The 23,605-nt window shown below is 37.1% G+C and overlaps 1 protein-coding gene across 1 annotated transcript; it reads left to right on the top strand.

The window, feature by feature from the left end:
• Positions 1–1,873: 1,873 nt before the first annotated feature.
• Positions 1,874–21,990, top strand: ATP6V0D2 (ATPase H+ transporting V0 subunit d2). The gene is made up of 8 exons (XM_063391720.1): positions 1,874–2,138; positions 9,307–9,478; positions 11,301–11,479; positions 14,160–14,239; positions 16,092–16,169; positions 19,425–19,601; positions 20,964–21,041; positions 21,559–21,990. Exons 1-8 carry the CDS (start codon positions 2,009–2,011, stop codon positions 21,718–21,720), a joined length of 1,056 nt encoding a protein of 351 aa, XP_063247790.1. The 5' UTR covers positions 1,874–2,008; the 3' UTR covers positions 21,721–21,990.
• The last annotated feature ends 1,615 nt before the right edge of the window (positions 21,991–23,605 follow it).

Below are 23,605 nucleotides of genomic sequence, written 5' to 3'. Positions count from 1 at the left end.
TTTACACCTGCCAGGCAGCATTAACATGACCTTTCTAAATTTAGGATGTATTGCAAAGCCACTTCTGCGCTGGCTCTGCTGTCTGAAGCTTTGGAAGCTCATCGGGAGCACAACCTTGGACTGCCCCCAGCTGGAAGCGTGCCACGTTCTGGTGTGCTGTGATTGCAGCTGGGGGAGCCTGGACTCAGCTGCTCTGAAACCTCACTGCTTTATGCAACACACGCTTTGGAGACCTGGAGGTTAAACCTACACGCTGCTCTGAGTGTACACAGAAATTATTATCACCTTTCCCCGTTTCCTTTCTTTGAAAAGGTGAAAAACAGAGGCTGTTGAGCAAAACACATTGGAACAAAGCAGGTGACAATAAAAAAGCAGGTTTAAGTTAAAATGTGGTTATTGTCACATGTCAGTAAGGAAGCACTGACGATGACCACATATCCTGAAAAATCTCTGACTTTTGAAACATCATCAACAAAATTCTCCTGAAAATTTCTTGCGTTAGGAGGTTCTGAGTGCTGCTGGCATGCAGACTTGGGAGACAAAACCAAATTGTTTGTGTGGGGGAGGGAAATTCTTTTTTGTTTTGTTTCTATTGTCTAATAGGCCTAATGGGTCTCATTCTTCTTTAGCTGGGTTAACTCTGCAGTGCTGAGAACTGACTGACTTAGAACTGTAAACCCAATGCCTGAGGAGCAAACTTTTGGCCCCATGGAACTTCCAACTAAACACAGTTTGTATGTCTGAGCATGTGAGTTTTCAGTGTGTAAATGCTGCCATTATTTCCCCTGCCATGGGTTACAGGTGGGGTAATATCCAGCCTGACACAATTTTAATTTGCCCCTCAGGGTGCACTTGTATTGCTCCCCTGGCTCAGCATAGCTGCCCAGTGGCTTGTGGCCAGTTCTTGCCCATTGGAGGCTCCCAGCCAGCCAGCCAAGAAACCAGCCAGCAGTGGCCTTCCTAGAGGAGGTAGGGAGTGGCTGTTTTGGCAGCAAATATGCAGACATCTTGTACCTCGTTGTGTAGCCTTCCAAGCCTTGCTGTGCCAGGAGCAGCACATATAGACAGGAATCATCTGGTCAGTACCAAGGTCTCATCAGCTTCTCCCCTCCAGGACAGGAGAGAAGGTCTCATAGTCACAGCTTTGTCCCACTAGCTGCCAGCTCACAAATCTTGCTGCGGCCACATTTCAGCACAAGGGTCAATAGACTGGCCATGGTGCATGCCTTCAGCCAACACAATACACCAAACATGTTCAAAGCTCTGAAAAATGATTGTGTGTTTTTAGGTGTGGGTGGCACACTGGGACAAACTATGGTTTCAAGGCACGTTCTGGATACTGACTTTCAAGGACAATGAAAAGTCAAACCTTTCAAAAACCTTTCACCTTTGCACATCATCTAATGTTCACACTAATTATTAGATGGGTCTTATAATTTGTAAATATATTTAGTGATAGAGATGAGCAGTAGAAAATTTCTAGCAAGCAAAAATGTTAAAACAAGAAAGCAATACAGAGACACTATCAAACCATCCAAGCTCCTTGAATAGGCTGTGTTCTGCTGCAGACTACTATTTTTCTGCAGAAATGTTTTCTCTATAGGCACTCTCAGATGACTTCCTGTTTATAATACAGTTAAGAAGTGTGAAATTTTTATTCAAGCTTTGTAATGTGCTTTCTCATTCTCCAAGCAGTGTAGAGCATCCTTACAAGCAGGGGTTAAATTTTGTACTTCCTTTTTAGCTTCTCTTCCAACAATAATAGAATCATTTTCTGGCTTTGACAGGAGGGAGTTGGATTTACTGGCTGGCAGTTGTGTAAGCATCAACTGTGCTAGAACTACAGTAGGAGCAAGAAACAGGAAGAAACCAGTTGGTAAAACACAATCATAGGCTGGCAGGAATTCCGTGACTATTTGTCACTCCCTCCAAAGAGAGGAAAAACAGTTGGTGGCAGATATTCTGTACCACCAAGTACCCAGAAGAGAGATTAAATATCTTTTCCTCCATGCCAGGATACTCAGAGTTTTACTTCAATGTGGACCATGGCTACTTGGAGGGTCTGGTCCGAGGGTTCAAAGCTGGGATCTTGACAAGTGTGGACTATGTCAATTTAGCACAGTGTGAGACACTAGAAGGTAAGTCTGCTGGCTTATTTTATTTAGGAAGAAACACTGTTGCTTGTGTTTGAAGGGAGGGTAAAAGACTGAACTACCCAGAGTTTGTCTTAAACCCAGAGATAACCTTGATGTCCTTTGAAGAGCTGTTCTCATATTTAAGTTAACAGCTTTCCATAGACTGTGATTTGTGTACTCTGGTTTACTGATAAAGTTTATAAATCTCATCCACAGAGTTCTTATGAAGATTGGCAACTTCTCACAGATTTTAACCATGCTATAGAACAGTTCAGGTTTGGAACTTTCATATAATTTCAGCTGTATAAGATAGTTTCCAAAATCTTATCAAAAGCTTACAATCTGATTCTGAGTTCCTCTGTAAAATATATGATTTTAGTAATTTATTACTTCCTGAGTTTAGGGCAGTGGTGGAAACTCAGACTACCAAGAACAGAAAACTAGACTCCACAAAGATAAAACTTAAAGAAATGGGGAAAAAAAAAAAAAAAAGAAAAGCTCTTTTCAAGGTGACTTTGCCACAGTAATAAAGAGAACACACAGTAGTTTCCAAAACAGCTTTCCGTGGCCAAGACTGGTCACAGCCTGATGAAGACAAACTTGTACCAAAGAATCTTATGACTTACCTTTAGACACTTGGCAGGAAAAAAAAACACAACAGAAAGAAATCACCTTTCTAAAGGAACATAAAGTTCATTTTCCTGACTGCAAAATGAAAGCTATGACTGTACACTCAATTTCTATAACTTGCAATCTATTAAATCAATTTGGAAAAGGAAGAAGGAGAATGAATAAGCTCACTCTATTTTAAGCTTGGGTTGATTTGTGCATGCAGTAATGGGTTTGGGATAAGAAAAAGTGAAGAATGATGATTCCCATATCAACAGAGTTTTGAGGGTCTAAACCATAATATAAATAATAACATAAGCCTGGAAACGTTGCTTGACATTCATCTCTCAGATTAAAACAACTACATTTCAAGAAATGCCTGTAGATACTTGCCTGTCTGTAAATTAAAGTTCTTCTTATGGTTAAAGAGGATATTATAATACAGTGAGTGGAATCCAGACACTATTGAACTGACCAAGTGCATGTGTCTACTTCTGCAGATAACCTGGAGAGCTGTATCAGCTCTCCATTTAACACAGTGGCAGTTTAAACACTCAGAACAGATGTATACAATCACTCCGAGAAATGAAATCTATTCCTTATGTCAGCTGGACAAAATCAACACTTTCTTTACCCTATTTGTTCCAGCATTTGTGATCTATGCAACTTAAAGACTCCACAGAAACTCTTGATATTGTATTTAATTGTTTAGGTGAGAAGTCCTGCTGCATAAGTATACGGACTTCAGAAAAAGGTAATAGCTTCAAACATTTATAGAAGACACAAAGGAAAGATTGTTAGAATAATTAAACTGTGTAATCATTTCACTTCTCCCTGCAGAGGAACTCAATAAATGATGTCATCCAAAGCTTCATGAAGGAAAAAATCCTGGTTACTTCTGAATAAGAAGAAAATATATGGCATTTAAACATTTAAGCAAAAGGGATTATTTGTAATCCCTCAATAATTTCTTCACATAAGAGTACTTGCTCATATTAAATTTAGAATAGGTAAGAACCCCCTAAACTTTAAATCATGCTACAAGAAAGTTATTTACCACCATGAAGCAGTTTTCAAATATTTCTAAGATATATATAGACCTTCAATATTTTTAAGAGCATGCAGCAGATGGACAGCTAAAACAGAGAGATGAAAACTATTTCTAATTAAAATTTATAATAGGAAGAACAATTAGTTTTGGTTTTGAAACTTATTTTTCTAGTGTTCATTCAATTTTAAAATGCAAATTATTTTATCAATAGAAGCAGAAGCCTTCATTATCCCTCCTACTAGCACATCTCTACCACCCACTATCACTTCCCCTTTTTCTCTATTCAGCTACACCTCTTTTACCATTGTAGCTTTTTCTACTTATTGTAGACAGCTAAAAAATTCCCAACATTTACCTACCAAATGTATTATTTATAATGAAAATATAAGAAATAATGGATTTCTACATGATGCTAAACACATTTATCTCTCTGTACATATAGGATGCTGTAATACTGAACTTCCACTGTGAGTGTACAGTGCACCAAACCCACAGACCCCCACTTCTAAAGTAAATTTCATACATTGCCTTTTACTTAAATCTGAAATATTCAGTAAGAGGATTTGTGCTGTAGTACTATGATGCTTGCTCAGTAGTGCCATCACGTCTTCAAATTAAAAGGTAATAAATTTACCCTATTCTGTGGCTTAGCACCACACCACAAAAGATGGCCTAAGTTAAAAATGCTATAAATATGCTAAAACAAACAAGCAGAAAACAAAAATCAAACCCACTCAAAGTAACCCATAAATAGAAACAAAAAGATCTTCTAATTTCAAAGTGGTTTTGGTATCTCTAAAGAGGAAACCATAATGTCAGTACTGAAGAACCACAAGAAAAACTGTAGATTAGTGCTTTATATCTACTTGATAATCACAGAGCAAGTGTAAAAGAGAGACGGAAAGAAAAAAGAAGACTGCTAACAGACTAATGATACCACAGTGTCCTCTCAGTTCAGGGCCATACAGACGGGAGGAGAGGCTTTCAGCTCCATTTAGACTTCCTCTTGATCTTGGTTAAACTACTCTGGCTTCCATGGAGCTACCCAAGGACTGCATGTTACTGGTTTGGCCCTATGGCATCATCTGTTTCAAGGGAATGAGGTTCCCAGAGCAACACTGCTGACAGTTTCTGAAGCAGAATATGGGGGTGTGGGGGTGTGGAGGTGTCTAAATGCAGTGTTTTGTTCTTCTATTGCTTTTTTGTGTGATAGAAAAACTTCTGCTGTGTAGAAAGGAGGCTAGGTCACAGAAGGATAAGCATCACACCTCTGCTCCCAACAGAATCACAGAAATAAATTTACTTAACTTACCAGAGCCAGGGCCTGCCAGCACATGGTGGCCGAAATAACAGTGTTAACTGAAAGAAAACTGCAGCTAGTTGGTTACTGTTATCAAAGTGAAGAGTCAGACAAATTACCATGAACTTGACACCAAGAGACCAGGTTAACACTTTGATAAAAGTCTCACAATTTTCTTTTTTCTCTCACACTCTTTCTTTCTGATCAGGATAATTCCTGTCTTAAGTGATTCATCTTAAACTAGTCTCCCTCTGTGCATTAATTCCTTTTAGTCATACTTTAGTTCATTGTGTTTGTTTGCTGATTTGTTGTGAGTAAACTCATGTAATTATTTAAGGTCATACTTTTCCTATAAGTTGTTTTCCCGCATGTAATTTTATGAGGAAATAGACAATGCATATGGATGATAATCAAAATGAATGGATGACAGCTGAAATAGAGGCATTTTCTTTCCTAGGGATCTTCAGGACAAAGGCCAGAATCTTGTGTAGGTCTCCAAGAGACCCTGAGAAAAGGGGCAGCTAGCATCAATAAACAGTTTTGGTGAACAGGGATGTCTGAGGCCCCTGTAATGCTCAGCCATCTACTCCTGCTGTGTCACTAGGTCATGTCACCAGTGCAAGTGTTTGACTGTGATGTTTCCCAGACATTATTTGTGCCAGCAGCAAAGAAAGGACTATAATTTAGGACCACCAGTCCAGTCTCTGAGCTGCACTGAACTCTGTCTTGATGTGAACTCTGATTATGACATTCCTGATTGATATTATAAGGTACTGGAGTATGTGAATGACTGTTTTGGCCAAGACCATGAGATAGAGTTGAATATTTTTTCTTACATACAGTATGCATGATGGCATTTATTTTATTAGTTAAATAAATACATCTATAAAGCAGGCTGTGTAATTGACAGGGTTATAAACCCAACATTCCTGGGTATAACATTTCCTCCATAGCTTTTGAGAGATGGGTAAGGCTATTTAATGAATTATAGCTAATATTTTTTGTGCTTTATATTAAGCCATGGTTTACAAAGCCACTCAATCAATCAGAGAACTGAGGAACAGTATATAAAATCTCAATCAGTAGGTTTTTGTTTCATATTGGAGCTGATATTTGGGTTTTACAGTCTGCTTTAAGTAGTTAACCCCTGAAAACTACTGTGTTTGAAAAACATTTACAGAGTGTGACCAAAGGTAAATATCTGTGGTTCATCTGAAAAGGAATTGAGAAAAGTTGGAATTCAGCTCTGCATCTAATAAAGTAGTATTATCTAATCTCAGCATATGCCAAGTATTTTTGTACTCTGCAACAAAAAAAGACAAAAGTAGGAATGAACAGTTTTCACAGAAAATGTAAAATCAAAATATTAGTGATCTTTTAAAAACTTGATCTTACATAGTTCAACTAGTTTCTGGGTATAACTGCTTTTTTTTTTTTTTTCCTTTTCATCTTTATTGCTTTTCCCTCTTACTTCAATTGTGTTTCTTTTTTTCATATTTGGATTCTCTTCCTCCTCTTCCTACATGGAAGTCTGTATTGAAACTATGATTTTTCTAAGAGTGATTTGTGATTTGATATGGATTTGATGAATGGGCTGTATGTGGTGGATAAGGAACTGGCTGAGTGGTTGCATCGAGAGAGTAGTGGTCAATGGTCAATGCGCCAAAGTCCAGACGGAGCTCAGCGATGAGTGGTGCCCCTGAAGGGTCCTTACTGGGGCCAGAACTGTTTGATATCTCCATCAGGGACACAGACACTGGGGTGGAGTGCACTGTCAACAAGTTTGCAGGTGACACCAAACTGAGTGGTGCAGTTGACACAACTGAGGGACTGGATGTCATTTAGAGGGACCCAGCAAAGCTGGAGAAGTGAGCCCATGGGAATCTCACAAGATTCAATAAGGCCAAGTGTAAGGTCCTGCATCTGTATTGGGCATCCCTGGTATCAACACAGGCTGGGGCAGGAAGGAATAATTGAGAACAGACCTGTGGAAAGGACTCGGATGTCTACTGCTCTTGGACAAAATCAGACATGAGCTGGAAGTGTGTGCTCACAACCCAGAAAACAAACTGTATCCTGAGCTGCATCTAAAGCAAGGGAGAGAAATTGATCTCCCCCTCTACTCCACCCTCGTGAGACCCCACCTGGAGTACTGTGTCCAGCCCTAGGGTCCCCAGCTTGGAAGGACATGGACCTGTTGGACCGAGTTCAGATGTTGCCATGAGTTTTTCCCGGTTTGGCTGAGCGTTCATATTAAAGGAGAAGTCCGTACCTTTTCACGCTCTTTTAATGTAAACATCAGCTATGTTCTATAAACATAGCCATTGTTTTTACATTCCCTGCTGGGACAAACAAGACTGTGTGACAGTCCCCTTCACCAATGTGGAGGGGAGGTGGGAATTCCTTCCTCCAATCCACAGGCCTCATAGAAAAAGTATAAAAGTAGGTTTTTGTAAATAAACCGGGTCTTCTGCCCTGCAGGCTCTGTTGCAGAGATCCAGATCTGTGTCCCCAGACTGTTTTCTGGCTAGGCCTCCACGGTGATATTCAGACTAGGGCCACAGAGATGATCTGGAGTTATGGCTGGAACATCTCTCCTATGAGGAAAAGCTGAGACAGTTGGGACTATTGAGCCTGGAGAAGATTCTAGGAAGTCTTTATTGCCAACTTTCAGTACGTAAAGGGGGTTACAAGAAAGGTAGAGACAAACTTTTAATAGGCCCTGTAGCAATAGGACAAAGGGCAATGGTTTTAAAACTAAAAGAGAATAGATTCAGACTAAATATAAGGAAGAAAATTTTTAAAAGGTGAATGGTGAAACACTGGAAGAGGTTGCCTAGAGAGGTTGGAAACATTCATGGCCAGATGGGATAGGAGTCTGAGAAACTTTGAGTGGCAGCCAAATTGCATAGAAGACTCTCTGAAGTTTATCTCAATAAGCTACAGAGCTAAACATAGAAGTCTGATTCACATGGTACTAGTTCTTTTGCTTTTAGTCTCAGTGTAGGCAGCTTTATTGCATCCTAAGGAAGTATACACATAGGGTAATAGGCAAAAGTAGCTACTGTACTGATAAATGCTTACCTTGCTAACTGCAAATTAACTTCTTTACAGGTACACCCTAATTTCCGTCAGTGGGAGTGTTGCTGTCCTTTTCCCTAATTATCAGTAGAGATTTCACATAGAAATCTAATTAATATAAATGCCCAAATCATATGACAGTATCCCAATTTCTAATTTGCAATAGTTTTAATATAGCATTTGAGCACAGTTATGCATTACAGTGGGGGCTTTTCTAAAAGAAAATGTTAAGCTGCTTTGAAGAGCAAGAACTGATTCAAATGCTTGTTTATGCCTCATGCTAAAAAATATCTAGTAAAGAAAGTTTGTCTTATTAATTCTATGATATCGTAAAAATTTTTTAACTTTGTGATTGAAATAACTCATCTTCCCTAAGCACCAGGGTTGAGAGCTCAAACAGAAAATATCACAATAACCCAAGTTTTCTGGAACAGCTTCTTAGGATTTGCTACTAGCACCTATAAATCAGAGAAAGCCAAACCAGAAATGCTAAGGGAATGTAAACTCTCCCCTTTCAAGTGCTCCACTACAGAATCCATTTGGAGTCCAGAATATGTGCCAGGCAAGATGTGTTTCTGTGTTTTTCATTTGACCTGGGCGGTGAAGAAGGCTTCCAAAACTGAATGATAGAACTGGGATTATGGGTGTGTAGTTTGAATAGAAGTGTATATCACATGGTGGAAATTTTAGAGTTTAAGGTTTTAGAGTATAGTAATATATATATATATAAAGCAAGATGGAGGTTTTAGGGCGGAAGCTAGTCCTTCTTTTTCACCTTCTTCTTCATGGATCTAGGTGGTATTTTGTAATTAGAAAAGCCCGCATTGCCGGCCATGGGTCATTGGTTATTGGGTTAAAAGTAAAAATAATCTAGGTGTCATTTCTTAATTGGACAGTTTATCCTTAAAAGGTCTTGTAGAGATAGAGAGATACAACTCCATTTTTAGTCTGTTAGCTAAAAGCACTGTAGAACTCATGGCTTGTGAGACTGTAATATAGATAAGAATTAATAAACATCTGAGAGTTCGAACAAGAAATACCACCTTGTACATTTAATCCTTACTCAGGCAAAAAAGGAAGATAAAACACAGCAAGCTTATTCTCATGATCTTTCTTGAATTTAATTCCAGATCTGAAGTTACATCTGCAGACTACAGACTATGGCAACTTCTTGGCTAATGAAACTGGCCCTCTCACTGTTTCCACCATCGATGAAAAACTGAAAACAAAACTACTCACAGAATTTCATTACTTTAGAAACCATGCTTTTGAACCACTTGCCACTTTTCTGAATTTTATCACGTAAGTAACATTACCACATAGCTTAACACACAGTAGTAGAAAAAGCAGTTAAAATAGCATAAATGCAATATATTGGAATTTCTATTTTTAAAAATTTTTAAGTTTTATAATGTGCAAAATTACTTTGATACTGCAACATTTGCATATTTTATTTGCTAATATAAATTCTGAAACTGTATGTGTATATGAAGAGCTGTTGTCTTTGCAATTGATTATTTTAAAGAATAGAAGCAGATTTTTTTTTTTTATGTCAACAGTGGAAGAAGAAGGGATAGACATTAATTAATTAAAATAGTTAACATTTTCAAACACTGTTTAAGCCAAAGAACTTGAAAAACTACATTTGGGACGGGGTGTGATTCATGCAAGATTAAAAATTTCATGATGTACAGGGAAGTGATTTAATTCCTAGGCATGTGGCAAGTTGTAGACCTTTTTTAAAGGGAGAAAGACAACACATCCTACACCTACCATAATTTTTTTATTATTTGAACCAAATAAATAAAAACCAGGAGGACTTTATATGGCATATTGTAAGGTACTTAGGTGCAAGTAACTTTTTTTGAAAGTTCAGCTTCTGTTTGATGCTGGATGAAGAGAAAACTCTGACCTCAACGCCATCATAAATAGATGAAACTTGCAAATGAATGGTTTAAACAACTTTAAGAACAGGGATCTGCTTGTTAACAGTATAACAACATGGATTAGCAGAATACCAGCATGATATTTTACCTAACTATTTACTCCCTTTGATCTTATTCTTTTAATATACTTTAACAATGACTGTTAACTCTTCAACTAACTATCAAGGAGCATTTTTATTAAAACAGTAAAAAAGAAAGTATCATTTTTTTTTTTCTGGTCATGTGTAGCTGTGACCTGTAGGCATACAATGTTTATATTTTGTTTCAGGAAAACAAAAATGAAAGCATGGAAGTTATGGCAGCTCTTTTCTCACACTCATTGACATAAATGTGTATGCATGACCTTTGTACATGTTGTTTTTTAAAATAATGGATATACTGGTAAAAGATATTTCGCACAAATCATTGAACTACATTCCACCAGATCCTCAAGCCCTCTTCATAGATTTTGAGTGAGAACATATTAATCCCTGTATGTTTTTAGCTCTGTTCTTAGTCAACAATCTAAACTCAAGACTGGCATTCAAGGGAATAGTGTTCCCACTTCCGAGTCACTGACAAGACTCTTATCAGCCTTTTTGACACTAAAACTAGTATGAAGCTGATAGAAAACTTCTACTCAAAAGAAAACTTTAGGTAATAGAGCAGATATCTCTAAGAGCCTGTTCTTAGCTCTCTCATGGGAGAGAGCTCTCTCATGTTTAAAGCTGAGTGAGAAGAAAACTCTTAAGAATGGACCATCTGCATGAACTCTGCAGTTTTAGTGCTGAGATTCCCATGTACTTCTTTGTCCAGATGGTATATATGAAATAAAAAAAAATCTCAAACTAGAAAAGTTGCTAGCTCAGGTGATTTGCTTTGGATACCACTCATTGTCACTTGTTACAGTGAATTTACATCTCTCAGCTGTTATGTTTATTACTATCATATGTCAGTACTACCTTCTTTAAAAGTGTCCATTTCCTAAATTGGTCACGTGGTTTAAAACTAGTGCTGTTTGTCTACTTGCTATTTAAAAACCTCTCTTTATTTTTGATGAGCTATTGATACAGAATGAACATACATTCTGAAAATACTTTGGTGTTCTAGCTAATTTTCAAAAATTTTTTGGGTTTTACTTTTTCAAGTGGAAGTTGATTATAAAAATAATTTATTTTTACTCCTTCTTTCCAATACAGATACAGCTATATGATTGACAACGTAATTCTTTTAATAACTGGCACATTACATCAGCGACCCATAGCTGAACTTGTTCCCAAGTGCCATCCATTGGGGAGCTTTGAGCAAATGGAAGCAGTCAGCATTGCCTCAAACCCCACTGAACTCTTCAATGCAATTTTGGTCGACACACCATTAGGTAAAAACACTAAATAATTTCCTTTTTTTTTTTCCCCTCAAAACTACTAATCCTGTACCCTGTAGAATAGCATGTTTCTCACTGGATATGTTGTGTTTGCTAACTCAAATCTTGAATTGTGGATCAAGCACTTCTGAAGTGGTGTTCAGGACATATTCTATTAACATTTATTAAGAGCTTCAATATCTACCTTGGGTAGCAGACACAGAGAAAACATGCTAGTCAAGAAGTGCAATGTATATCTTTTATATTCAAAGTAGTCACTGATTTAAAACATCTGTATTTTTATTTCAATGCCTACCTTATATTAAAAAATATATCTTCATTAAGGATCAAGGAGACAGATATACTAACAAATATTAGATGTCGTCGTAGAACCTAGATTCCCTCTTGAGATTTGGGCATGGTTCAAATACAAAGAAAAGTCGTATTTTGAAGAATTAATCCAAGAGCAAAGCAGGATGAAGTTTGGGAATGTCACATTATGAAATTAAGATGGAACTCTTCAATGTGGTGCAGCAGCCAACACAAACAAAACCTAATAAGCTGTGAAGGGCACTGAGAATAAGACAGAACTGAATGGATTTGAATGTATATGAAACCATTATGTTCCCTCATCTTGAGCACTGTGAGAAATTCTGTGTTCTGCTTCTCAAGAAGGTGTGGTAGATTGACCACAGACAGAAAAAAAGAATTCCCACCCAGCTCACCCCCTACTCTCAGCACAATGAGAGGGAGAAAAAAGTCAGAAAAAAAGAGACTGTGGGTTGAGATCACCCACAAAGTATTGTAGTAGGTAAACCAGACTAAATCTGTGGGGAAATTAACTTGATTTATTACTGATTAATAGAAGTATGACATAATTAATTACTGATCCAGATATAAGGAAACAGAAAATAATGGAACATTTAGACACTTGGGGAAAATGCCTTTTCTCCAGCCTTTGCTGCTCCTTCACTCCTCTTCTTTGCCCCGCTGTTATCTCTGCAGGTTACTCTGCATTCCTCCAGACAGGCAGGGCGTGTCACAAGGGCCAGGGGGAGTTTAGAGCCATAGAATCATAGAATGGTTTGGGTAGGAAGTGAGCTAAAAGATTATCTAGATCCAACCCTCCTGCCATGGACAAGGATACCTTCCACTAGATGAGGTTGCTCAGAGCCCCATCCAACTGGGCCTTGGACAATTCCAGGGATGGGGCACCCACAACTGCCTTGAGCAACCTGTTCCAGTGCCTCACCACCCTCACAGTAAAGAATTTCATCCTAATATCTAATCCAAACTTACTCTCTTTCCGTTTAAAGCCATTACCCCTTGTCCTATCACCACACACCCCGGTAAAAAGTCCCAGTTTGGTTTGCAGGTAGGTCCCCTTCAGGTGCAGCTGCTCGACTGAGGGGTTTGGCTGTGCTCTGTGGTGTGTCCCAGCTGGAGCTGGCTGTGTCCAGCACTGTCCTGCCTGTCCCTCCCTTAGGCCACCCTGCAGCACTGGCACACTGTTCGGTGAAATCAGAGAGGGCACAGAGCAGGACAGCTGAAATGAACAGTGCTGCCATGTGTAGAGAGACTAAAAAGTCCAGACTGCATTTGGAGTGGACAAAGCTGGTGGGAGACATGGACATGGTTTACAGATTTCTGAGAGCTGTGGTCTGTTCACAGTGAGTTATGAACTGCTGCTTACCAAACCTTTCAGAAGACCAAATCCCAGCAGAAAACTAGTTTTAAAAGATAAACTAAACCACAGCTTTCACACAGCTGCTAGTAAATTTTCTGGACTTTTTTTTTTCTAAACTAGTTTAGGAAATGAAAGAGAGTGGTATCAGTTCTTTAAAGTCATGGGACAAATTTGTAGGCAATAGATCTATAAGGAGATGCTGAAGGGAACTCTCAGAGTTACACTTTCTGACTTTCTCCATTCAAAATCTGGATGTTGGAAAAGTAGGAGAGGATAAAACCACAAAACCTGGCCAGGCTCACATCCTCTGTGTAAATATCATCTTCCATTGCCCCTGCTTGGGAAAACACTCTGTCATATACAACTGCTCTGCCACACTGGGACAGCTCAGGAACAGCGAGAGGCACATGTTGGTTATGAATATCATATTTTTAAATGGTCCAGCTGCACAAGTGAAATTCATCTGCTGCCTCCCTGCTCAAATGCTTGCTCTTTAGTCAGCTCTGCAGAGGACCCATAAGCACAGATGGTCAAGGTCAAAGCATGTGCCCTTTATCAGCTGCAACCTGTTGCCTTTCCCAGACTACATACGCAAAGAAGAAAAGGGGAAATAGGAAGGAGGATTCTCCTTAACAATTGCAGAATAGCTGCATGATTTCAGACAAAAATTATTTTTCATGTCCCTCCCTAGAAAATCTCCATAATAACCAAACTATATACTTCAGAGAAGATTAGGGCTTTCATTAGCATTCCCCTCTGATTCTCTCTGGAAACATGGACTCTGGCTGCAGCACTGATTGATTCCCCTCACTGCAGATTCTCATTAGAAAGGAGGGGATAGGAGGATAAGGGGAAAATCAAGAGGATTTTTCTTCCTCTCTATTATATCACCCTTTCCTGTACCACAGAACCCTCGGATCCTTGTTCACACACTGGTGAGCAATAGACAGGACATGCATATTATCAGCATGCAGATTTATACTGCTATATTATAAACTCTGCTTTCAGCTGCTTTTTTTCAAGACTGCCTGTCTGAAAACGACCTGGATGAAATGAACATTGAAATAATGCGCAACAAACTGTACAAGGCAAGTTTTTGCAACACAATGATAATATTTGGGGTTTATCAAATGTCTCAGCCAAGCAGGTCAGTACCATTAACCCTGTTTTATGGATGGGGAAACAGAAGTATGGTGAGATAAAGCAAGCTGTCTGAGGTCATCTGGTTGATTTCAAGTCCAGGAATGAAACCCAGCTGCTTCCATTTCTACTCCACTGTTTGGGGGGGTTTCAAATTTTAGGTCTGCATCCAAAATCTAATTTAATATCTCATTAATGAAAATGCTCTAGATGTCAGGCTAATATCCAGATCCAGATTTGTTTATGAATAACTCAGTTATCCACCAAATGCCAGAGAACTCTTAGCTCCTGAGTGAGCCCAGGCAGGCTTTTGGCTAATGTTTATTCATATAAAAAAGATGAGATTTGAAAGGCTCTAATGGTTTTGAGTCTAGCTAACATGGTTTTTACTTAAGGATTTTGCATAATTTTCTTCCTTTTGAAATAATTTTTAGCATTGTTATAGCACAGTTCTTCAAGGATATGCATCTAACATGTACCTTGTGTTTTCAAAGTATTTTCAAATCTTGGGTCACTACTCTTGCAATGGTGTCTTTAAAGGCTATACATACTCCAATCCATTAACAGTTCTTCCTGCCACAATCTCTTCAAAATCTTTATCATCTTTCTTTTGCAGTGGATTCCCCAGAATGCAGGAAGTATTGTTACAGTGATCTGATTGCACTAGGGGGAAAGAAAAGAAAATTCTGCTTGTCCTAAAAATAATATTCATAAATTCCAAAGCCAATTTTTAATTCTTAAAACTTTTACTAGTTCTGTCATTCAATACAACATCAATTATACCTACGTATTTTAATTTTTTCATGTATTTTAATTATTTCACAGTACTACTATACCAGACACTTTTTCCAATTTGGTAATACACATATTTGTTTCTTATAACCTGTGTGGATGACCATATATTAACATTTATCAAATCTATTTGTTTTTTCTTCTTGCTCATCTGAGTATTATGGGGACCATTCTGCGAACACTATTAAATTATTAATAGATAATTTCTCCTTTACTTCAGCTGTCAGTGTGATCAATTGCTTCTGCTCTATCAGATAGCACCATACAGAACCTAATGCATAATTCTTTGCAGTAGATCCCCCCTGAGATGTCTCTACTTAAAATTCACTTACTTGCATAGTTAGTGACAGCTCCTAACAAGATTCTGTGAAGTTGTAGCAAATGCATTTTAACATAGATGTTCTCTAATACAATATTTTGGGAGATAGGGAGGCAGGGAGAACAGTACCTCTGAGATATTTAGTGTCCTTCCTGCACAGGTATTTTGAAAGGGGTGCAGATGCCAGAATCCTTAATAGACCCGAGGGCTCTGCAGACCAGTATTACAGAAGCTTTGTCTGCTGTTCTGTCCTAATCCAGGGTTTAGGGTAGAGCAGCAGGGATTAGTTTGTGTATCCTCATCCTGCTGGCCCAACAGCCGTGGCATAAGCCCAAATCCCCTCCTCCACACACTATAAATGAAGAGTTTCCTTCAGCCATCTGCTTATTATGCAGTGGAAGCTCAATGGAGCTCAAAAAGTTCCTTCGTTAGAGAGCAAGTAAAACACAATATTTGTCTTATTACAATTTCTGAAAACATTTGATCTTGAATCATAATGACAAGACATTTGCATCTCAGTATTTCAACTTCCATTTGAACTAAGTAATTAAGCACATATTTAAATTTAAATTCACAGGTGGAATTATGAAAGGTAATGGAAGTATTTAAAAATTAGATTCATGGCTACGTGCAATCCTGGTCCAGGTCTTAAGCAGCATTTAAAATATTTTTCTTCTTCTTTTATGTAGTCTTACCTTGAGGCATTTTATAAGTTTTGTGAAAAACAAGGTGGTGCTACAGCAGAAATAATGAAACCTATTCTTGAGGTAAGAAACATTCAGTCTTTATACATTAAACTACTCCAAAATGTTTTCATAATTTTCTCACTTTGTTTTTCCTGTTCAATCTCTCTCCATTTGCAAAGGTGTCAGTCAAATGTTTGCTTCTCCTCTAAATATACCCGTTTTTATAAGATGTAATGAATAATACACTCAAGGATGACTTTTACTTTTTGACTAGAGAAGCAGCTAGACCATTACTAGGGAGGAGCAAGTCTCAGTTAATATTTTTCTGTAACAGAGAGCAGAACAGAATAAATGGTTCGCTAATCTCAACCTGTTGCCTTTTAACATTTCTCTCCATTATCTAGAAAAACGAAAAGTGTTGGTTATTGAGTTTGGCAATCTATTGAAAAGTCTGGCATTACTGTCTATTTGCTAATCAATAATCTTCAAGCTTCATGGCACTGCTATGTTTGTTTACTCTCCTATTAAAATCAGTGGTTGAGGTTAGAGTTGAGTGACCTTTGGACTTAGTGTCATATAAAAAAAGTAGAACATTCTGTTTTATACTTTTGTCTCAGCTCAGAGAAGTTTGATATTTTTTCCATGGCATACAAAGTTCCTTATGTGCTCCCCCCAAAGCATACATGCATCTAGTGAATGATATTTTTGTCTCTGTTATAAAAGATGCAGAAATTTCTAAAATTGAATTCTCAACATTCAGGTCCCCTTTTCTTTTTTTCTCACTTAGTCTATCACAATTCTTTGCAGAGGCTGACAGCCAGACCACCCACTTGCTTCCAGGAGCCTTTTTTTTCTGGATAAGCAATTTTACACCCTGGAAACCAAAAAAATTCACTGAGGTCTGATGACATCATACTGCAAGGTTGCATTTAGAACAGAGATAATAACCCTGGGAGCTCATCCCTGAGGAAAGAATGTGTCTGAATTACATTTTACAAAACAATGTCCTAAAAGGGATTGCAATTTCCTATTTTAATTAAGGAGGTCACAATATTTCAATTTATGCTCTAAACAAAATGCTCCTAATCAAGTTTAATTGAATAGAAATTAAGTATTTTGACTTTTCTTTTCTTAAAAATAAAAATCAAAAGATTGGCTGGCAGAGATAAAGACATTTTCCATAGTTGATTCAGATTTTCCAGATAGTTAGTTTTTAAATAGAAATTCATGCTCAGAGCAGATTAGTTACTAACATTAGTTTAAGCATGTTGTAAAACTCCCTTTATATCAGCGGTAACAATTTAGCCTATGATAAGCTTCTTTAAAATCCCTATCTAATGTCAATCAGCTAGGGGGATAAACTTTTCTATAGAAGATTTTCTTTTCTATAACATTTTGTTAACCTCAAGAGACAAACAGAACAGTCTGCTAATGGTTAGATTCACAAAAAAAAACCCAAGTTTAATTATTCAAAAGAATATTTGCTATTTATTTTGTAATCTTATACGTAAGACTACCAACCTGACCCTGCAGAATGAGGCTGAAGTATTTGGCTCCCCAACTCCTTGACCACCATGGGTGGTGCCAAACTTCCATGTTAAGAATACTGATGACCTCTTTTCCATTGTGGACAACCCACGCTGCAAGTTTAGCCCTGAGTCTGGCAAGAAACTGCAGGACTGCTCTGCACTGCAGCTAGAGCTGTGTCTGTTAGCACAGCCCAATGCTAAATTCAGCAGTCTCCCACATGGAAACATGCAGTAAGGAGATGGTCACCCTCTGACTCCAACTCTACCTGCAGCAATCAGATGGACTGTCACCAAGCAATTGCCTCATGGCCTTACTCTCTATAGAGAACCTCATGTGCCAATAATCTGCCAATAATCTGATGAATTGAGAGGTTTGTATGGGTGGGAATTATCCTGCAAATTTTCTCAAACTGGAAGCCACCAGAAGCAGAACCCACACCCACTATCATTAGTTGCAATTGCCTGTAATGTTTTTTACCAACAAAATATTAAACATCTAACAGCTAGATTCTACCTGATTTTAACACGTTAAAAAAAGAAAACAGTTGTCCTTTTAAAATTGTTTCAGTAAGCCTAATTTTATTAAAAAGGTAAGTGAAATTTGGCCCTGTTATTCATCAGCTAGAAATCTTTTCAAACACACTTATTTTCTTGCCATTACTTTTTTACTGTTTACGCGTTTCTTCGCCTCAAAGTCAGTGCCAATGGGTAGCAAGTTCCTGTTATTGTGTTATTGTGTGTTCCTGTAGACAAGAGTAGATGTGAATATGTGTCTGCTGGCTAAAGTGGCAGATTTGTGTTGCAAGTGCAGCCTCATAATACAAATGAAAAGTAGTTTAAGCACCTCTCTGCTTAAACTAGCTCAAATATTCACAGCATAAGAAATTTTGTAAGCTGCCTAAAATGTGTGTATACTGTATATACTTCACTAGGGAAGATTTTCCCTGTATAATCTTTGCAATTAACAAGGGCTCTGCTGCTCTTAAAATATGAAAGTAAGGAATAAAGGAAAGAATTAAAACCATAGTCAGTTTAGGTCTCAAGACAGAGGAAAAGATTGCTTTTATTTACTACTGTGTTTTTAATTCACACTGTAAGATGGTAAGTGAAATTTTGCCTTGTACCAAATAAGAACCAAAATCTAGACATTGAATTGCCTTTCAGTCTGCTGAGCAGTAAAAATACAAATACTACAGACATCTAAACCTGACAGAAAAAACATAGCCTATGATTCTCTGTATTAACACTAACTGTTATTTGAAACATTTAAAACTTTAACTTGGAAAATAAACTGCCCCCTCCTCCTTATCAAATTATCATTTCAAATATTTGAATTGAGAAACTATTTTTTTTAAGATTTTCATTCAACCTTTACTATCAACAGCATTTTGAGTTACGAGCAGTAGTATTGATTCTTGGTCCTTCCCTTTATTAGTTTTATTTATAACACCAGTATTTCATAATCTTACACAAGAGGGTGTGACAATATTTTTTCTTGTCAACATCTGGGTAACTAAGCAGGGAAATGAGGAAGCAGCAGAAATGATATTTTTAGAACAAAAAAATCACAGAGCAAAAGCTGTGGTTGCAAAATCCTGCTTGATTTTCTAGTTAAAATTTCATGCATATTTGCAAAGAAGAACTTACAATTTCAAAAATAAGGCATGTTTCCCATGCACTCAAGTTGACTTCTTTTTAAAATTAAATTTCCGTAGTTTGACTTACTAAAAAAACCCAAAACATGTCCACCCTAACGTAGAATGAGATGTCTAACAATACCTCTTTATTCTTTGTTTTGCGTATGAAGTTTGAGGCAGATAGACGTGCCTTTATCATCACCATTAATTCATTTGGCACCGAGCTGAGTAAAGATGACCGAGAGAAGCTGTACCCAACCTGTGGAAAACTTTATCCAGAAGGCTTACACCTGTTGGCCAATGCAGAGGACTACGAGCAAGTGAAGTGTGTTGCAGAATACTATGCAGTATGTAAACTAATTTATTAAAATAAAAAAGCCAAAATACAAATACCTAATTGACATCTGCTGACATCAGCAAAATTTTGAAGATTATATATGTAACGTAAAAGAATTTTTGAGAGAGGAAAAGATCAGCAGAGCATAAAAATGTGGGTGGGATCAAAGACTTTTGATATGAAGAGATAAGATTAAGATAAGACATTATCACATTAATGCAGTACAAAGTTCCTCTTCCAAGGACGTTTAAGTAGGACCAAATCACATCCTAGTAAATAAAACTCTTCCTACTCCATTAATTCTCCCCAAATTGAGTTTCACTTCATTGCTGCTGCCTCCAAGATTTTGGAGCATAGCCATACAACATTTTGAACTGAGCTGACCAAATAATTCATGCTACAAACCTGATTTATTTCCAGTATTCCATAAAAATTCCCTTCAGAAAAGTTTTCTCCAAATCACTAATTGATCCAAAGAAGTTGGTGAAAATTAATATTGATGCACATAGTGCTGTTATTAAAAATTAGTTAATCTGCAAGAACTTGATCTATGAATTAACCGTTGTACTCTCTCTAACTATAATATTTAAGCTACCTCTAAGTAAGTACACAAAAAATGTCTGGTCTGTTGCTTTTTCCACAAAAAAACCCCAGAAATGTGGAGCTGTGCATCTGCTCCTATGCATAATCAGAACATTTTAATCATAAGTTACCATGTAGTGGGTATGGAGCAAGACTACACGAGATGGTGGGTTATTTAGATGAATTTGGTGACCATTGTAGTAGAACTCTGCTCCACTCTCACTTCAAGGGAAAAACAAACCAAACATACAGAGAAGGAAATTACACAGAAACGTAACACCTAAGAAATCAAGTCAAATGTATCTGCACAGGATATTCCAGGATGACAAATCAGACTAATGGATTTGGATACAATATTAATGTGGGTAAAGCAAATCCAGCTGAATACTGGAAATAAAAGGAGCAGCCATGTGATGATCAGAGTTCAGTGTTTTGGCTCCCTTTAGAGCTCTGGCTCTGGTGGATACTATTTGTACAAGAAGTTCAGTGCTCTCTGTCCAAAGGAGTGAAAGGTCACATGTCATTCTACAATAAGTCTCTTTTAGTGCCTTCAGTAAATTACTTTAAATTGTTGGAAATTATGATAAGAAATACAAGAACAAGTGTGATTTTTCTTTGCTGATGATATGCTTTTAACTTTTGATTTATGTAGCATTGTAATCTATAAAGGAGGTCTTCTATACAGAAAGACCACTTAATGAAGATTAATTTACAAAGTAATGTAAGGTGTCTGTGCTGCATAGAATGCAAAAATACCTTATTTCCATGAAGTGGTTGTCTGTGCTTTTAGGAATACAAGGCTGTGTTTGAAGGAGTAGGGAGCGGCACTGGAGAAAAGACACTGGAAGATGCATTTTTTGAACATGAGGTAAAACTTCTAACCCTAAAATACAAAAATGAATGTTACATGAAATAATAATTAAAACAAGAACGAGGTACAGGCTTTTGATTCTACTGTACTGCTTTCTGTTCAAGAACATGGATTTTCTACTGCTGTCAACATTTGGCTGAATCAAAATAGAAGGATTTACCTTTTTAAGTAAAATTAATCCTATAACATTCTTGTGAAGACTCTTTGCAGAGATATCAGGCCTGATAGCCTACCCACAACCCATCTTATAAACACCAATTAATAAAATTTCTTTTGAGCAATCTGCTAGAGAAGATATTTCACCACTGTCTTTTATTTCCTGTAATATTGCTGTTGTCTATTACCAAAATTAATCCACAGATGACATTTCAATTACATTGATACTCAAGAGATTGCTAAATATAATCATGGCTGCAAAGCTGCAAGAAATCTTGAACATTAAAAGCTGCCATATAAAAATCCCATTCACCTTTCTTGATATTTTATCATAACATTTGTTTCATCTTTTATACAGGTAAAGCTGAATGTGCTTGCATTCAACAACCAGTTTCATTTTGGAGTATTTTATGCCTATGTGAAGTTGAAGGAACAAGAATGCAGGAATATTGTATGGATTGCTGAATGCATTTCTCAGAGACACAGAACCAAAATTAACAACTACATTCCAATTTTCTAAATTTGAGAATCTATAATGCTTGAAAAGATGCATCATTTCATAGAAAAGAAGAAAAATCTTATTTCAAAAATAACTCTTATCAAATGTTTTAAATTGTATTAATGAGCCTCCTCACATACATTAGTGTAGGAAAAAAAGTAATGCAATTAGAGATATAAGTACTTCATAAGGAAATACTAATGGGTTTATTAATAAATTTGCTGGTATATTTATTCCCCACTGTGCCTATTTTAATTTAATTGATCAATAAATACTTCTCGCAAGGTCTGACATATATACTCTTTCTCTTTTGTGGAACACAGATTTGTATCAATGACATTTGAAAAGCTCTTTAATGGCTTTTTTTTTAAATTAATGTTTCTCTCAAAGGGCAAATTAAACCAAAACTTCTATCTCACAGGGTCTTTCTCATGGCATACAGATTTTATGAAGGACTTAATACACAAATAAGAAATTCTGAGATTACCCTTAACAAATCTGAAGGGGGATCTTCCTGAACTTAACTGTGACTCCTCTCTGCAATTAAATGTAAATAAGTAACTTCAGTGTCACTATTATGTTTTTGTTCCTTCCTTTATGGTCAAATGAGGAAAGCCCTAAATGTCAAACCATGGGGGTCTGATCTAGTTCACAGCAATAAAAAATATCCCCTGCCAACACACTAAAGAATTGTCTTTATGTATGCACTGGGGAAGATTATGAAACATGAATGAAAATGCCAACCAAGTCTGTATCAGTTTTGCATCAGACACAAACAACACCAGCTCTGAGCTATTTGAGGACCTGGCTAGGATCAGTAACTAAAAATAGAGGGAACAGTTGAAGCCAGATTGTAGCAGGACAAGATTAATTCTGCCAAAGAAAAAGGGAGGATTTTGAAAGCTTTATCAACATTCTGCTTTCCTACTCTATTCGAAGAATTTGCCCTTTTATCTTTCAAGCAGGCCATACCTTGATTTTCTGCATGACTTCTCAGTTTCAGGCTGCACAACAGCAAATCTCACCCTTCAGCTGACTGTTCCTCCAGTAAATATGATACAGAAATACAATCCATTTCCTGCTGAGTAGACAAAAAAAAAAAATCTGATGTCAACACCTCAGAATTACAGAAAGCATTCACCCATCATGATTTTAAAAACTAAGAGATAATATAGCTCTCTCTATAATATGTAAATGTGCACATGAATTCATACAGAAAAAGAAATAAACTTGGTGGGCTTTTTATAAAACCCTATTTGTTGAACTGCAAATAACACCAAAGGGCCATATCCCAGAATATCCTGTACTCATTTATTGCAGAATTGAGGTGATTGTAATACTTTGCTTTATTGTGAATACCAGACAACCTTATATTCTCCCTTTAAGAAGTATTTTCATAACTTATTTTAGAAAAAATTTAGTAGGAATTTAGAAATATTGACTAAAAATTAATGAGTGTATAAGACAAGAATACAAGTCTTATTTCTATATCAAGGCATATACCTTTAGTAGATTCAGCAATTCAGAAAAAAATAAAAAACAAAAAACCAGAATGTATTTCTGAGTCTAATCCGTGATCAGTGCTTTCCTATACCACAAACTGTATCACAAACTATTTCACAAACTGCAGTGGAGAAAGCAATAGAAAACATTGCCACAAATCTGTGTATTTTTCTATATTTGCATTAAAATTACATGAAATTCTATATTTGCATTTAAAAAATGTTGGGAGCAGAAGAATAACAAAGTCAACTGGTCTGGGATGCAGAAACTTAATTAATACAATTCAGCACAGTGCATGAATACTTTTTCTGTACTGATAAATAAGGCCTCCTTACTCGAACAAAACAAATGAGCTGACTTTCTGCCAAGAATTTTCTGAAGTGATTTGAAGGGGAAAGAATCT

Source organism: Prinia subflava, chromosome 1 (genome assembly GCF_021018805.1).
Source record: "Prinia subflava isolate CZ2003 ecotype Zambia chromosome 1, Cam_Psub_1.2, whole genome shotgun sequence".
NCBI lineage: Eukaryota > Metazoa > Chordata > Aves > Passeriformes > Cisticolidae > Prinia > Prinia subflava.
The sequence above is the reverse complement of the archived record's forward strand: the minus strand, read 5'-3'. Positions and strand labels throughout refer to the sequence as shown.

What these genes read in the sequence shown, in the direction of transcription:
- ATP6V0D2 (XM_063391720.1), top strand. Translation starts at nt 2,009, where the DNA reads ATGCCAGGATACTCAGAGTTTTACTTCAATGTGGACCATGGCTACTTG. An exon ending in TGCGCAACAAACTGTACAAG is followed by an intron (nt 14,240 to 16,091) that starts GCAAGTTTTTGC and finishes TCTTTTATGTAG; the next exon opens with TCTTACCTTGAGGCATTTTA. An exon ending in TAATGAAACCTATTCTTGAG is followed by an intron (nt 16,170 to 19,424) that starts GTAAGAAACATT and finishes TTGCGTATGAAG; the next exon opens with TTTGAGGCAGATAGACGTGC.